Genomic DNA, 13,832 nt, shown 5'->3' with positions numbered 1-13,832 from the left:
GCTCCCCCGGCGCTGGGCGGGGGCTGCCCCGGCCCTGCCCGCCGGGCCGCGCTGGGGGCGGCTCCGGAGCCCCGCGGGGAGCGGGACGGGAGCCAGGCGCGCCTCCCGCTGTGGCTGTCGGCGCCTGTGTTGTCCCTTGGGTTTCCAGTGTCGGCATCCTCCCCCAGGGAAATAAAACATTCTCGCTTTACCGGGACCCTGGCCGGCAGCGCAGGCGGCGACTCCTAACCCAGGGCCGGCCGGCCCGGGCATCCCCAGGCAGCGCCGGGGCCAGAAATGCCTTGGGCAGAAGGGTTCGGATCTCCCTCCCAGGCAGTGGCACCGAAAATCCCCGCGCGTACAGGGAAGGGTCTCCCGGGCCAAATAACAGCCCTGGCGAACGCCGCATGTCGCAGGGGAATGGGGACCGTCCTGCCGCCTTCCCAGCGCCACGGCAGCGTCCCGGCACTGCCACAGCCGGGGCGCCGTTGGTCAGACAAAGCACAGCATCCTGCTGCTCCTGAGAGACATTTCATCTGGCAAAAAAAGGAGAAAAAAGTTCATTTGGAACCTCGTGGTCAGTGCTGCAAACTCAGATGGCCAGGAGACATGGCTGCAGCCAAGGAACCGAAATTATCATACATTTCACAACACACAATTTCCCAGAGACTTTATTTCATTTATGGGTTTTCCCTTCAGTCTCAACATGGCCACTGCATCAAAGGCACTCTCAGATTCGATGACAGTCTGTTTAGTTTGCTATCATAGAAAGAAAACAAAACAACTCACCAAAAAAAAAAAAAAAAAAAAAAAAAAACCAAAAAAAAACCCCAGCAAACAAAACCCAAAACTTTTAGTTTAAGTAACCACTGGAATTTATTTAGCCTAAGTTGTAACCACATGCCAAATACTTTCTCCTTTCTCTACTTCTTCTATATTTATCCTATATGTTAAGTCTCCACCTCTACCCCAGCACCCACAAAAATGTCTGCTTTGCTTGGTTTATAAAAGAAAAAGATCCTTTCAAGGAAAGACACTTTCATAAAAGATAACACTTGCTTGTGTTAACCACATCAGCGGTGTCAGAGAAGGGAGAAACATGGGAATTTCAGTGATGGAGAGACATCCCCTAGCTTATGGATGGGGACTCCGAAGTCCCCCCATTGGGCAGTATCATTGCCATTACATTTATAGAGCCACAGTGTTCAGGATATTTAGTTTTCTACCTTTTCAATTGTGTTATGCTGTAAATATACAGGTGAAGAGGTGTGAGCATTTAAGGGAAAGATTTTCTCAAAGTTGACACACTTGTCTAAAAAAGGGTGCAACACATATCTGATATTCAAGTCAGATAGTCTGACTTCTTAGTCTTTAAAAGACAGAGAGATCCAAAGCTCTACAATTATCTCACACATAATGAAGATATCCCATTCTTCCACTAATTAATGCTTTTGCTGGAGGCAAATAAGCAATTAAGATGATTTTGTTAACTGCAGTGACTATCCCCTGCTCAGGCAGAGCAGCCATTCCAATCTGAAAGATACACGTTGGGTTTCGTGGCCCAAAACACTGGTCTCATTTCTGGATGGGTGTAGCTCCTATTTGATGTCTGAAGCAGGCAGCCGTTTCATCTTTTGCACCTTTTTTGCATCTGGAAGTGACACATCCCTTACAGAAATGTTGCTCCTGTTAAAAAGACACCAATGTAATTTGAGCTGAACATTTCCAAATTGTAGGATTAGAGGTGATTGTGATTATTAATAGTACGTCATAATCATAGAGTTGCATGGAGGAGAAGGGTCACATTTCATACCCAGAGCCACTTCTAATCTCAAATATTTATCTGAAATTAGAAGCATCAGGAAAGAAATGGGGGAGGTGATTACAACCTGGAGTCCATTAAAAGGCCACAAAGAAAGAGGATCTCATTTGGGAATGGCTGAAAACACCCTTATATCTGATTTCTGCCACTGTCAGGCTGGAGGTTGCCTGCAAATCTACCAGGTGAGCCCCAGCCAAACATCCTCTAAAAATTGTCTTAAATTGCATTTTTTTGGTGATTAAAGTGAACACACTGCAGAATGACTTTCCCTAATCCCACTTTTCAGGCAGCTGGTGCCTTGCATTCAATACATAGCCCTGGCACTGTCTGCATCTGCATTGTCACAGGCATACAGGGAATAACACATATCTGCTTCTTCAAAAAGTAGCAAAACCTCACCTGCTTTTATTTTTTATTTCTTCTTTCAAAATGAACAGGAAATTAGCTGTGAACATCTAGAAATGTAGTAACAAACTCCAAAACATGATGCAGGACAAGCTGCTTATCACTGTAACAATAATTCTGGAGTGTTTCAAGAGATGGTTCCTAATAGAGCATCACCCAGCACATCACATCCCATCTGTTCCCAGGTTTTAAGAGGGCTCTACTGCTCTCCTGGGGTTCTTGGCAGCCCCAGGCCTCGGGGTCAGGAGGCAGCAGTAGCATGACTGTGTGAAAGCAGGATTCTGTCGGTGAGTGGTGCTGCAGGGGGTGATTTACACACAGCGCCAGGGCCAGGCAATGAGCCAGGGCTGCAGCGTGGCTCAAATCAGGAATGAGAGGTGGCTGCGAAGGGGAACCACACCTGTGGCACAAGCCCTTACACAGGACACAGGTGTCACCCTCTTGGTACTGGGTTTCCTTGGTAAACATCTAGAGGGCCAGTGCTGGGGCTGCCTCAGTCCTGGCAGGGTGTGAGGGAATTCAGAACTGCCTCATAAGCTTTGGTACGGCATACTCCAACACACTGAACATACGGGGACATATCTCAGGACCTAGTGGAACACATTATGCAGGACATTTCACTTTCAAGGGTATTAAATGAAAACAATACTTCCCACAATATTATTCTCAATCATTAAAAGTCTCCTGCTCACCTCCTATATGCTTCACTCCTACCAATAAAAATGCCAGATCTCCAGTGCCTGGAGCAGGACTCCAATTCTTTCAGCTTTCTCTGGGCTTCTTTTTGCACTGAGGCCAATCTATTCAATGTAAGGAGGCTTCTTACCAAAAGATTAAAACTCAATGAACCTTTCATGCTGAACTATTATAAAATTCCCTAAAATATGCGTCACTTTGATGTTCATTCAAGTTCAGTATGTCAAGGAGTTGAACGGTACCAGATTTAAATGTTTAGAGATCAGAAAGGCTGTTACACCAGACCTACTGAGTTACATTCTTCCTCATAGCCCCTTGCTCAGCCACGAAAAGTAATACAACATTTTCCTGAGCTTTGGAAGGACAGCAAGAGTGCTCTGAACGAACCCTCCCCTGAGTGACCTGAACCAGAGGTCAGAAAGCTGAAGAGGGCTCAGTAAAGCCAAGCCACACAAAATTTGAATTTCTTTGCTTCACTTCTCAGGACAAAGATCTGCAACTTTAACATGCATTCCTCTCTGCCATAAGATGCCTCCCTGGTGCATCATAATCAGTCACCCCTCGATGCGCCAGCTGGTTACCAAGCAAGGCATTACAGAGTGCAGGAACTCAGCCCTCCGCGGAGAGGAAGAGCAGGGACACCAGGAGGAATGCAAGCCTGGCAACGCGAGGCACAGCAGCTTTGCTGTGACGGATGCAGCTCAGCAGTCTCACCCCTTCTGGCTTCGTGCTGTACCTCGTGGGCTGTGGGGTGCCCAAGTTGTTTATGCCATCTTTTCCAGGGATCCTGGAGCTCTCCTCGGACTCAATGCTTCAGACTGTGCCCTAACTGACCAGATAAAGCTCTGCTCGGGCTGAGTGACGAGCTCTTTAACTTGCCATAACTAGCCTCAGTGATCCATTGCTGGGACCTGGCAGGGACAGTGAGCAAGGGAGGTTTAGGCCATCGCAGAGAAAGATACAAAGATGCAGAAATGTGCTGGGACCAAAAATTTGTCAGGAGTGAACGTGGTGTACCTGAGGAGGTGCACAGTCAATTGAGTAGCTTGTCTTGGCTTTAAAGACACTGTTATCAGTATTAGCAGTTAAATAAAACATTTGAGGGTAAAAGTCTTAGTGAGAACAGAGCAAGAACTGAGAATACGTAAGAGTAACTGAAAGATAAAAAAACCAACATAGCAAGCAAACCAAAACCACATGCTACGTGTGTAGGAAACATAGAGCTGAGCCTACATTCAGAAAGTCCAAACACAGTAAGGTAAAAAATGTAGTTGCAGCAGTTGGACAGCCCTAATTCCAGCTTGACAAAAAAAAAAAAAAAAACCAAACCAAAAAACCTTCCACGTGCTATTTTAAGATTATACTATTTTCACCTTTTCTGATCCCAGATAGATTATATTTCCCAGTAAAGACAATCCTCCTGTTCCTTTCTGGAGGGCTGATGAGGAGTGTATTACTCAAAGCGTAGCATTTTCTCTGTTTTTCCTCGGTGTTTAACTCCGAGGTCTGCAATAAGGCCATTTGCAGGGAATTCCCCCTCTCCCAGATGACCAGCACTCTGGTGACAACACGGCTTTTTCTCCAGGATTTTTCTTGCAATTCCTGGAAACGTCCGGGCCCCGGGGGAGCGCGGCCGGCGGTAAACCTCGGGAGCTGCGGGGAGCACAAGGGCGCAGCCCCTACGGCGCGGAGACTCCGACCCCCGGGCTGCAGGGAGCCGTTACCGCCGCCCCCGGCCTGCCGCGGCTCCGGCGCGCCCGGGGCCTCCGCGTCCCCGCCGGTTGCCGGCTGCAGCATCCTCCGGCCGGGGGCGACCCGCCGCCCCGGGCACCCGCGCAAGCCGAGCAGACGGGACGCCGATGTCGGGGACCAAAGGGCCGCTTCCCGCTGCCCCGCGGGAGCCGGAGCCGGGCTGGAGCGCGGCATCGCGGGCCGGCGCGCGGGATCCCACACGGGAGCGACCGGGGGCGCGGGGCTGAGCTCCGCCGGCGGAGCGGCGGCGGCACGTCCCGGGGCGGGGCGGGCAGTGCCGCCGACGCGGAGCCGGGGAGGAGCTGCCGTCGGGGCTCCGGGGGGAGAGGGGCGGGCCGGGGGGCGCGGCGAGGGCCTGGGGCGCCGCCACGGGGGCTGCCACGTGCGGGGTCTCGCGCTCGGGCGGCCCGGCCGCCCCCCCGGCCCCGGGGAGAGGCCGCCCCGGGCCCCCGCCGCCCTGCGGGCGAGGCTGTCGGGCGCCGCCGCCACCGCCGCGGCCCCGGCGCCGGCAGGGGCGGCGATGGCGTCGCCGTCGAGCGCGGGGCGCGCCCCGACGGAGCGGCCCACCGTGCCGGTGCGGTGCGGCGCAGACCCCCCGCTCCCTCCGCCTCGCTCCGAGGGGGCGGAGGGCAGGGCAGGGCGGGGGCTGGCCGGCTGCTGCCCCACGCGGCGCCCGGGCTGGCGGCGCCCCCGGCGCGCTCCCCGCGCACTCCGTGCCCCTCTGTCATGCTCGCCGCCTGGGAGCGGGCGGCGGGCTCCTGTGCCGGCAGCCGCGCCGCCGAGCCCGCGCCGCCGGCGCTGCCCTCTTCGCCCGCCGCCGCCGACCCCCGTCCCCGCGGGTGGCGCGGCGGGGCGCGGCGGAGCGCGGGCGGCGCTGCCGGCCGCCGGGGACTGGCTGCTGCCGCGGCGAACGGCGGGTGGCGGCGGGCGGCGATGGGCACGGCGGCGGTGCACCTCCTGCTGCTGCTGGGGCTGCTGCACGCCGGGCCCGGCGGCGAGGGCAGGAAGGGCTGGCGGCGGCGAGGCCCGGCGGTCCGCGAGCGCGGCGAGGCGGCGGCGGCGGCGGCAGCCGAGAGTTTCCCGCTGGACTTCACCGCCGTGGAGGGCAACATGGACAGCTTCATGGCGCAGGTCAAGAGCCTGGCGCAGTCGCTGTACCCCTGCTCGGCCCAGGCGCTGCCGCACGACCTGCGCCTGCACCTCCTGCACAACGCCTCGGTCACCTGCAACGACGGCAGCCCGGCCGGGTGAGTCCCCGCGCCGCGCCGGCCCCTCCGGGCGCCCCGGGGCTGCCCCGCGCGGCCGCCGCCGCTCCCCCGGCCCGGCCCCGAGGGCTGCGGCGCCACCGCGCGGCGGCGCGCGGCACCGGCGGCGACAGGTGCAGCGAGCGCCTCCCGGGCGGCGGCCCCGGCCCGACCGGCGGCGGAGCGGAGCGGCGCGGCCGGGCCCGGCTCCCGCTGAGGCGCTGCCCCTTGCCTGTGCCCGCAGCTACTACCTGAAGGAGTCCAAAGGCAGTCGGCGCTGGCTGCTGTTCCTGGAAGGTGAGCGCCGGCGCCCCCGACTTCCGCAACGGCGGCCACGAGCGGGGCGGCGACCCGAGGCTGCCCTCGGTGCCCCCGAGGGCCGCCGTCCCTCGCCCGCGAGCCCCCGGCCCTGCGGGGCGGCTGACCCGCTGTCCCCTCGCCAGGAGGGTGGTACTGCTTCAACAGGGAGAACTGCGACACCCGCTACGACACCATGCGGCGGCTGATGAGCTCCCGCGAGTGGCCCGCGACCCGCGTGGGTGAGTCGCCCCCTCCGCCCCGTGGGGCAGCCCCGAGGGACCGCGGCCGGGACCGGGCTGAGGCAGCGCCCGCCGCACCACCCGCACGGTGCCCGGTTGCTGCCCCGCGGGCACGGGCTGGCTTTGGGTGCGCAGGTACCGCCGGTGATGAGTGCTGCTCCCTTCGCTCTCCTCTCGCCCTGCAGCCTCCTGGGCACCCAAACCTCCGTCACTCACACACATCGTCTAACTGAGTGTATTGGAATTTACCTGCTAGGATTTGTCTTTTGGGGAGGTACTTAAACAGGCATCACGGGTCTGTTCTGTGCTACATGAAGCTTCTAGACGGGTTTCATCTGTAGCATGAATCAAATTCTGAATGTCAAATCTGCCTAAGGGCAAATTTAGAAATGTTCCTTCCACTTCCCTTGCCAATGTTTTTCATCATGGATGTTTGTTTTCTGTGTGGTCAGAGGTCTTGCATGAGGTTCCTACGATTCCTCTGAAATCACAGACTGTCATCTGTATGTTTTTTGTTTCTTTGTGCCCATCTGCAGGAACTGGGATCCTGTCCTCTCAGCCAGAAGAAAATCCCCACTGGTGGAATGCAAACATGGTGTAAGAAGGGACAACGGAGGGAAATAGCTTTACACTTAAACAGCATCTCATGCCTTTTAGGCTAGCAAGAGTGCTGCAGAGACAGGTTAAGACTTATACTTGGAAAAGGAAATTGTGTGATTCTTCATTTACTTCAGTTCAGCTCTCTAACACTTAGGGCTAACAAAGTCGAGAAACTCAGGTTCAATCTCCTTGGAGTTGTGGGGTAATCTAATGAAGAAAAACTGGGGATAGCTTAGAGAGCCTTGTCAAACAGCTGCAGTGGTGATTCCATCATGAGTGCTGGGCTGATAGTGTGTTACACATCTGACAATTTGAGAAGAATGTGGAGCAGCTCTCCTAGTTCGAAGAAGAGAAATGAGAGACACCAGTTTATATATCCATCTATACAGAAGGGATGTTAATTTGTCTTCTGCAAAACAGAGACATGTGAAGTTAATTCCTGCAAAAATCTCCAGTGGTTGCAGTCAGCATTTACACTGCACTGACTAGAGTCTTCTCATTTTCGTGTGAAAAACTGAAACATAGAGAGTTGCCCTGTGACAGGCCATCCACTGTGTTGGCAGAATAGCTGAGAGCAAAGTCATGCTCCATCGTTCTGTCCACTGAGCTTAGTGATTCAATTAGATTGATAAAAGACATGTTATTTATTGATTTAACTCAGTAAAACTATTAGTGTTGAGGAGAAAATTCAAGAAAATTACAGTTGTCACTTGGTGTGCAGGAAGGTAAGTTGTCAAACTGGACAGAAACTTTTCCCTTTTCCCCTTCCCTTTTCCCCGGGATTTATTTTTCTTCCAGTTAAGTGACCGCATCCTCACCCTGTTGTGCGTGTCAGAGGCACAGCAGGACTCACACAGCTCTCTCTTACAGATTCATCCCATATTGCTCAAGTGATGTTTGGAGCGGTGCCTCTTCCAAGTCTGAGAAAAGTGAGTGTTGCTGATGGGCCCTTGCTGCCCCAGACATCACACATTAAAGGATGTGGCCAGACTTCTGTGAAACCACGCGGACGAGAAACAGGCTTTTTCTTGCTGAAGGGCAGGAAAGAATATCAAGCTACTTCCAGATAAAACATCCTGATCTCTTTAGCTCAGGCTGTTTTGACATAGTTCAGAGCCACTGCTTCAAGAGATGTTACACTGATGCAGTATGCGAGGATTAGAAGACCAGAATTCCTTTTAGATGAATCCAGGTTCCAGCACGTAGCAAATTAATTGGACCGTGGACTGTTGCATGTAACTTTAGCACAGCTGACCTGAGAGGCAGGACTGGGAATTTAGTGTCAGACTTTAATCAGGAGGATACTTGGCCTTAGGCAGGAGCCCTTGTGTGTCGGGCTAAGGCTGTCTGCAGGTTTCTTTGGGAAACAGCATCGTTCATGTTAATGCAGGCTGCATTGCCATCCACTGTCATCCCAGTGGTGTCACAGTAAGGGAGGGACCTTTCCACTCCATCCCAGCTCCTTGGCCCTGTTCCTGTGGAGCCGTTACACATCAGCAGCCACGGATGGAAGCAGTGTCTTTGTACATGTAACATCTTGTGAAGCACTGCTTCTCTGAATTGGCTTGATGAACTGGGAAAAAGGGGAAGCAGTAAGTTGGAACTGAGACTCCAGGTGGCAGGAAGGTCTGTGTTTGTTTCTGCAGCATCTTCCTTCTCGTTTTCCTTTTCCAAGGCTGCTCATTTTTTTAAGCATTTTCAGAGAGGAAATAGACGCCTGAGCCTGGACAGGAAGCAATTTTGTTGACACTGAGCTGTCTTCCAGATGAATATGCCTTCATGGGGGCCCTGATCATACAGGAGGTTATAAAGGAGCTGGTGGGAAAAGGCCTGAGCACTGCAAAAGTATTGCTGCTAGCAGGGAGCAGGTAGGTATCCACAGGATTCTGTTTCTTGAACTCAGGAGCTTTCCACAGTAGAAAGCTCTTAAGGGAGGAGGTCCAGCAGCTCCTGAAACATTTCTCCTAGGAGTACAGTAACACTAGCAGCAAACCCTGTATCTCTGGTTAGTTTTCTCAAGTCTGCACCAAGAATTCTGATTCCTGTTGGCCTATATCACACACGCCTTCTGTGAATTGATTCAGGACACCAAAATAAAAACCAAATTTGCCTCGCACAGGTGCTCTGGATCATCCTGTGTTGCATAAAGCTCTGGTACACTCAGTGTATTACACAGAGCTGTAATAGAGAAGTTGCTAAGAGTGAATTTGTCTCACTTCAGATTCTTTTCATTTTTGGACAGCCAACCCCCTTGGAAATGATGGAGACCACATGTATTTCCCAGGAAAGAGAGTAACAACTGGACTTTGTTTCTGGGCTACCAGACTATTATTCAGCACTGGTTTTATTTCTGAGCGTTGCAAAGCAAGGAAATAATGTGGAGTCTCCCAGGGCGGTGGTGGATGGTTGGGTGTCTGTGCTGTGGCAGATGCAGGTGTGCACAGCTCGCCACTGCTGAGGGAGGTGTGTGTGCCAGCAGGGTCTGTGACAGCCTGAGCCCCTCGTGAGCGCAGTGCTGGTGTTGCTGTTGCAGTGCTGGAGGGACAGGAGTGCTCCTGAACGTGGACCGAGTGGCAGAGCAGCTGGAGGAGATGGGCTACCAAGGGATTCAGGTGCGAGGCTTGGCGGACTCTGGATGGTTCCTGGATAACAAACAGTACCGCAGGACCGACTGCATCGACACCATAACGTGTGCTCCCACAGAGGCCATCAGGAGAGGAATAAGGTACAGTCAGGTGCTCTAAAGTGCACTGCTCTGAGTGGTTAGAGTGTGGAAAAGATGTTCTCCTTCGCTGTGTTCCTTCGTTTTGACACTTAAGGAGTAGTTATTTTCTACATCAGTGTTTTCACAATGATTTTATTGGAAAAGACAATAAAGTCTAAATGTTCAAAAGAATGTGTACAGTTACAGATGCTCTAAAATGTGTTGATGGGACAGTGCTGCCAAGAAAGCTGTTCTATCAGTTGAAATTCTAGTCAGAACAGGAACTAGGATTTGGAGAGGATGCATTGTTAGGATTGCCCTGTGCCTCCCATTCTTTTAATGCTTTCTCCTCTAGATACTGGAATGGCATTGTTCCCGAACGCTGTAAGCTGCAGTTTAAAGAGGGAGAGGAATGGAATTGCTTTTTTGGATATAAGATTTACCCCACTCTTCGATGTAAGTAGCAAAGGAGAGAGATCAAATGGTTTAGGGTTCCCTCTGTATTTGTAACTAACTCGGAGCAATCCCTTTTCCAAACTTTTTGTCCTTCCAGGCCCAGTCTTTGTTGTCCAGTGGCTGTTCGATGAGGCCCAGCTTACTGTAGACAATGTGCACCTCACTGGCCAGCCTGTTCAGGAAGGACAGTGGCTCTACATCCAGAATTTAGGTAGAGAGCTGAGAAACACCTTGAAGGATGTGACGTAAGTGTTTCATTGAGAAAAACCTGGCATATTTGTTTCTAAAGGATGTTCTTATCTAGTTCCCTGTGTTCTCAGATCTCTGCTGAAAAAGGAGAGCTGTAAATGTGGTAACTATTAGTTCATCTACATCAAGAATCTTGCCTTTCTCTCTTTTGTGTAAAAGTCCACTCTTTCCCTAGTCTGGGAGGTTCAATTCAGCAGGTCCTGCTTTGTCCTTCAAGACATAATCCATGTTTCTGTTTTCCTTTAGTGCGAGCTTTGCTCCTGCCTGTTTGTCCCACGAGATCATCACACGCAAGTAAGTGCTTGTGCAGGTCCTGCAGAGGTGAACAGGGATGGGGATGACCCTGTCCTGGCAGCCTGACCCCTCTGATGTCATCTGCACTGTTTGTCTTTTCAGTCACTGGACTGACATCCAGGTGAAGGGGACATCATTGCCCCGTGCCCTGCACTGCTGGGATCGGAGCCTCCACGAGAGCAACAAGAATGGGAAAGCTCCTCTGAAAGGCTGCCCAATCCACCTGATTGACAGCTGTCCATGGCCTCACTGCAACCCCTCGTGCCCCACAATCAGGGACCAGTTCACAGGGCAGGAGATGAATGTGATCCAGTTCCTCATGCACATGGGTTTTGATGTTCAGAAGATGGCACAGCAGCAGGGCCTGGAGCCGAGTAAACTCCTGGGGATGCTCAGCAGTGGTAACTAGAAAGGTCTGAGGGGCAGAGATTAGATCAGGAGGAGAGAGACTCTCAGCACTTCTCCCAAACTTTCTAATCTTGTTCCTAATGTTCCTGCAGGCAGATGCATGCTCATACCCATGGCACACTCACACCTGTGCACTCACATGCTCCCACACTCTTGCACGCTTATGGTGTGTCAAGAAAAAAAAAGAAAAAAGGAAAAAAAAAAAAAAAGGCAAGCAGCAATTTCTTGCTTACATTGTTTGGCTGGAACTTGTTCCCTTCCTCCAAACTCCAGGGCTAAGTTTCAGCTGGTCACATCCTCTTCCTGTGCTACCCAAGGCAGTCAGATACAGGGAGTAGCAAAGCCATAAATAGCAGCGATGAGAACCTTCCCCAGATCTGGGACATCTTCCCTTGCCATCAGTTTTACATCATAGACTTGTTACAAGTGGTGAAAAAAGCAAGCACTGGATTTCTTCTGTCCAACTAGGAGCGAAGGAATGGTTACATTACTTCCTGGAGGTTAGCATCTCATGCTGAATCACAGTATACAGACCCAGGACACGTGCTAGGGATGGACACTCTTGTACTCAATTTATTCATATTATTTTATAAAATGACTTTTTAATTACTTTTTTAAACTAAGCAAGAAATATAAAGGATATTGTAACATATTTTTTTTTAAAATAACGAAGAAACCTCTTGCTACTTTGGCAACGTGGACATATTTATTTTAATATGTAAAACGCTATTTATAAGGGCTGACCAGAGAACCATACGTATGTCTTTGTAAAGTTGTATATGCTGCTCATTTGGATGGGTTATCCTGATGGTCACTTGTGCCTGGGAGAGGGCTAAGGGTGGTGGTGATGTTTTGTATTAATTAGATTTCTGTGTTCCCCTTGCAGTGTGCCTTGTCATTGTTTCTCTGATGAAGAGGTTGTAATGTAAGGTTTAAGTACAGAGACTTTCACCCAGCGCCTGATGTTTGCAGACTTTCACTGTGATTCCCCAGGTAGTCCAGGGCATTGCACTGTAAGGTGGAGGGAGATCTGGCTTTGCTGCAAAGGCCTCTCTCCCAGTGAGGGAAATGTTTGATCCGAGCATCAGAAGCATTTGGAGCAGAAAGGGCAGAGAACACAAGACAAGCACCAACATATTTCTCTTGTAATAATTTGGGAGCACACCCACCACAGCAGGGAGAATCCCCTTTGATGGCAGTGGGAGGAGAACAAGGGAGGGATGCAGCATGCAGGGCTGAGGCTGGAGAGGAGCGGGGGCTGGAGCAGAGAGCAGAGCCTCAGCCTGCAGGGCAGGGCGAGGGAGCCCTGTCCCAGCAGCGGCTGCACGGCTGCTGCATGGCTGCTGCACGGCTGCTGCCTCACCTGTGTGCACCTGCACTGCTGCACAGCTCCACCTGAGTGTGCCTGCACTGCTGTGCACGGCTCCTGCCTCACCTGTGTGTGATCTCTTGTTTTGGGTAAGTAAACCCAAAAAAATTAACCAAACTGTTGCCCTTTGGTTCCTCTTCTTGGACCTCAGGAAAAGTCTGGCAGGACCACACGCAGATCACCATAATCAGCTGTCCTGCTGTGCATGATGGGATTAACACAGACTGAAGATAAACTAAAGAGAAAAGGGTTGGTGCTCACAGTGAAACTGAAAAGCAGGAAAACATCAGTGGAGTTTGCCTGTGATCAGTTTGGAGATTACTGATATCCTTTATGTTTTACTGACTTGGGTATAAAAGCAGAATTGTCCTGATTACGCTTTTCATCTGTTTTGTGCTGTGCAGAAGCCACTGACAAAAGGGCAAGACTGGAAGTCTTCAGTGCCATGTGTTTGTACTCTGTGATCTTTTGACTGGATCGGTTCTTTATTTCTGAGGGGACAGAGGCTGTGCTCTGTGAGGTGTGCTGCCCGCAGTGTGAGCTCTGATTTCGGGCACCTTTGCCCTCTGCCAGCACCAGCTGGTGCTGAGGGCTCTCCAGAGGGGCTCCACTTACCACGGGAAGCAGAAGCTGCAGGAGCAGCTCTGCCTTGAGCCCCGGTGTCCCTGAGTGTCCCTGTCCCCGGGCAGAGCGAGGGGATGCACCTCACGGTGCCACAGGGCAGAAAGTGACCCCTGCCAAAGAGACCCTGAAAACTGCTGGAGGTGAAGCATTAATAGACAGTCAGGTAGGGCAAGATTTCGGTATGAGAACCTCTTCACCTGAAGTGCCTCAGCCCTCCTGCTGCATTTCCTGGTTATTGTGATGTTAATTGTGCAGCTTCCACCCCAAATGAATGCAGGCTTTTGTACTTTTAGCACCAGAGGCCTCTCAAAGGAAAATGGAAGGGACTTGAGATGAATGAAAGAGATACTGAGGTTACAAGATGGTGACAAAGCTGAAGCTAGGCACATTTTACCATTATAGCCAAAAAAAGCACTGTTTTCATGTGAGCCATTCCAGCCGGGAAGTTTTGCTGCTTCCATACTGGGATGGGTACTGCAGGTGAGGAGTCAGCAATGCTGCTCTGTGGTAAGGGAGGAATTTCTCTGCTATGTTGTGGTGAAAACATTCACGCATTCCCATTCTGAAATTACATCAGAAATTTTGTTTGGGGCTTTTAGAGATATAATTAAGAGACTTCTGGGCAGAGATGAAGTCTGGGAGGCACTGTATACCAGGAATGGCTCACTGTGAAAGCTTTGATCTCACAGGA

At 51.9% G+C, this 13,832-nt stretch overlaps 1 protein-coding gene across 1 annotated transcript; it reads left to right on the top strand.

Annotated features, from left to right (window-relative positions):
* Nucleotides 1-4,987: 4,987 nt before the first annotated feature.
* On the top strand, nt 4,988-12,033 carry NOTUM (notum, palmitoleoyl-protein carboxylesterase). The gene is made up of 11 exons (XM_074555298.1): nt 4,988-5,901; nt 6,143-6,195; nt 6,342-6,437; nt 6,974-7,034; nt 7,908-7,966; nt 8,803-8,905; nt 9,571-9,762; nt 10,097-10,197; nt 10,295-10,442; nt 10,693-10,740; nt 10,843-12,033. Exons 1-11 carry the CDS (start codon nt 5,381-5,383, stop codon nt 11,147-11,149), a joined length of 1,689 nt encoding a protein of 562 aa, XP_074411399.1. The 5' UTR covers nt 4,988-5,380; the 3' UTR covers nt 11,150-12,033.
* The last annotated feature ends 1,799 nt before the right edge of the window (nt 12,034-13,832 follow it).

The sequence above is a fragment of the Zonotrichia albicollis genome, chromosome 19 (assembly GCF_047830755.1).
Source record: "Zonotrichia albicollis isolate bZonAlb1 chromosome 19, bZonAlb1.hap1, whole genome shotgun sequence".
In the NCBI taxonomy this organism is placed as follows: Eukaryota; Metazoa; Chordata; class Aves; order Passeriformes; family Passerellidae; genus Zonotrichia; species Zonotrichia albicollis.
Note: the sequence above shows the minus strand (reverse complement) of the source record. Positions and strands in the feature narration are given on the sequence as shown.

Coding starts and splice junctions, on each gene's coding strand:
- NOTUM (XM_074555298.1), top strand. CDS start 5,381: ATGCTCGCCGCCTGGGAGCGGGCGGCGGGCTCCTGTGCCGGCAGCCGC. Junction 8,906..9,570: donor TTGCTGCTAGCAGGGAGCAG/GTAGGTATCCAC, acceptor TTGCTGTTGCAG/TGCTGGAGGGACAGGAGTGC. Junction 9,763..10,096: donor GCCATCAGGAGAGGAATAAG/GTACAGTCAGGT, acceptor TTTCTCCTCTAG/ATACTGGAATGGCATTGTTC.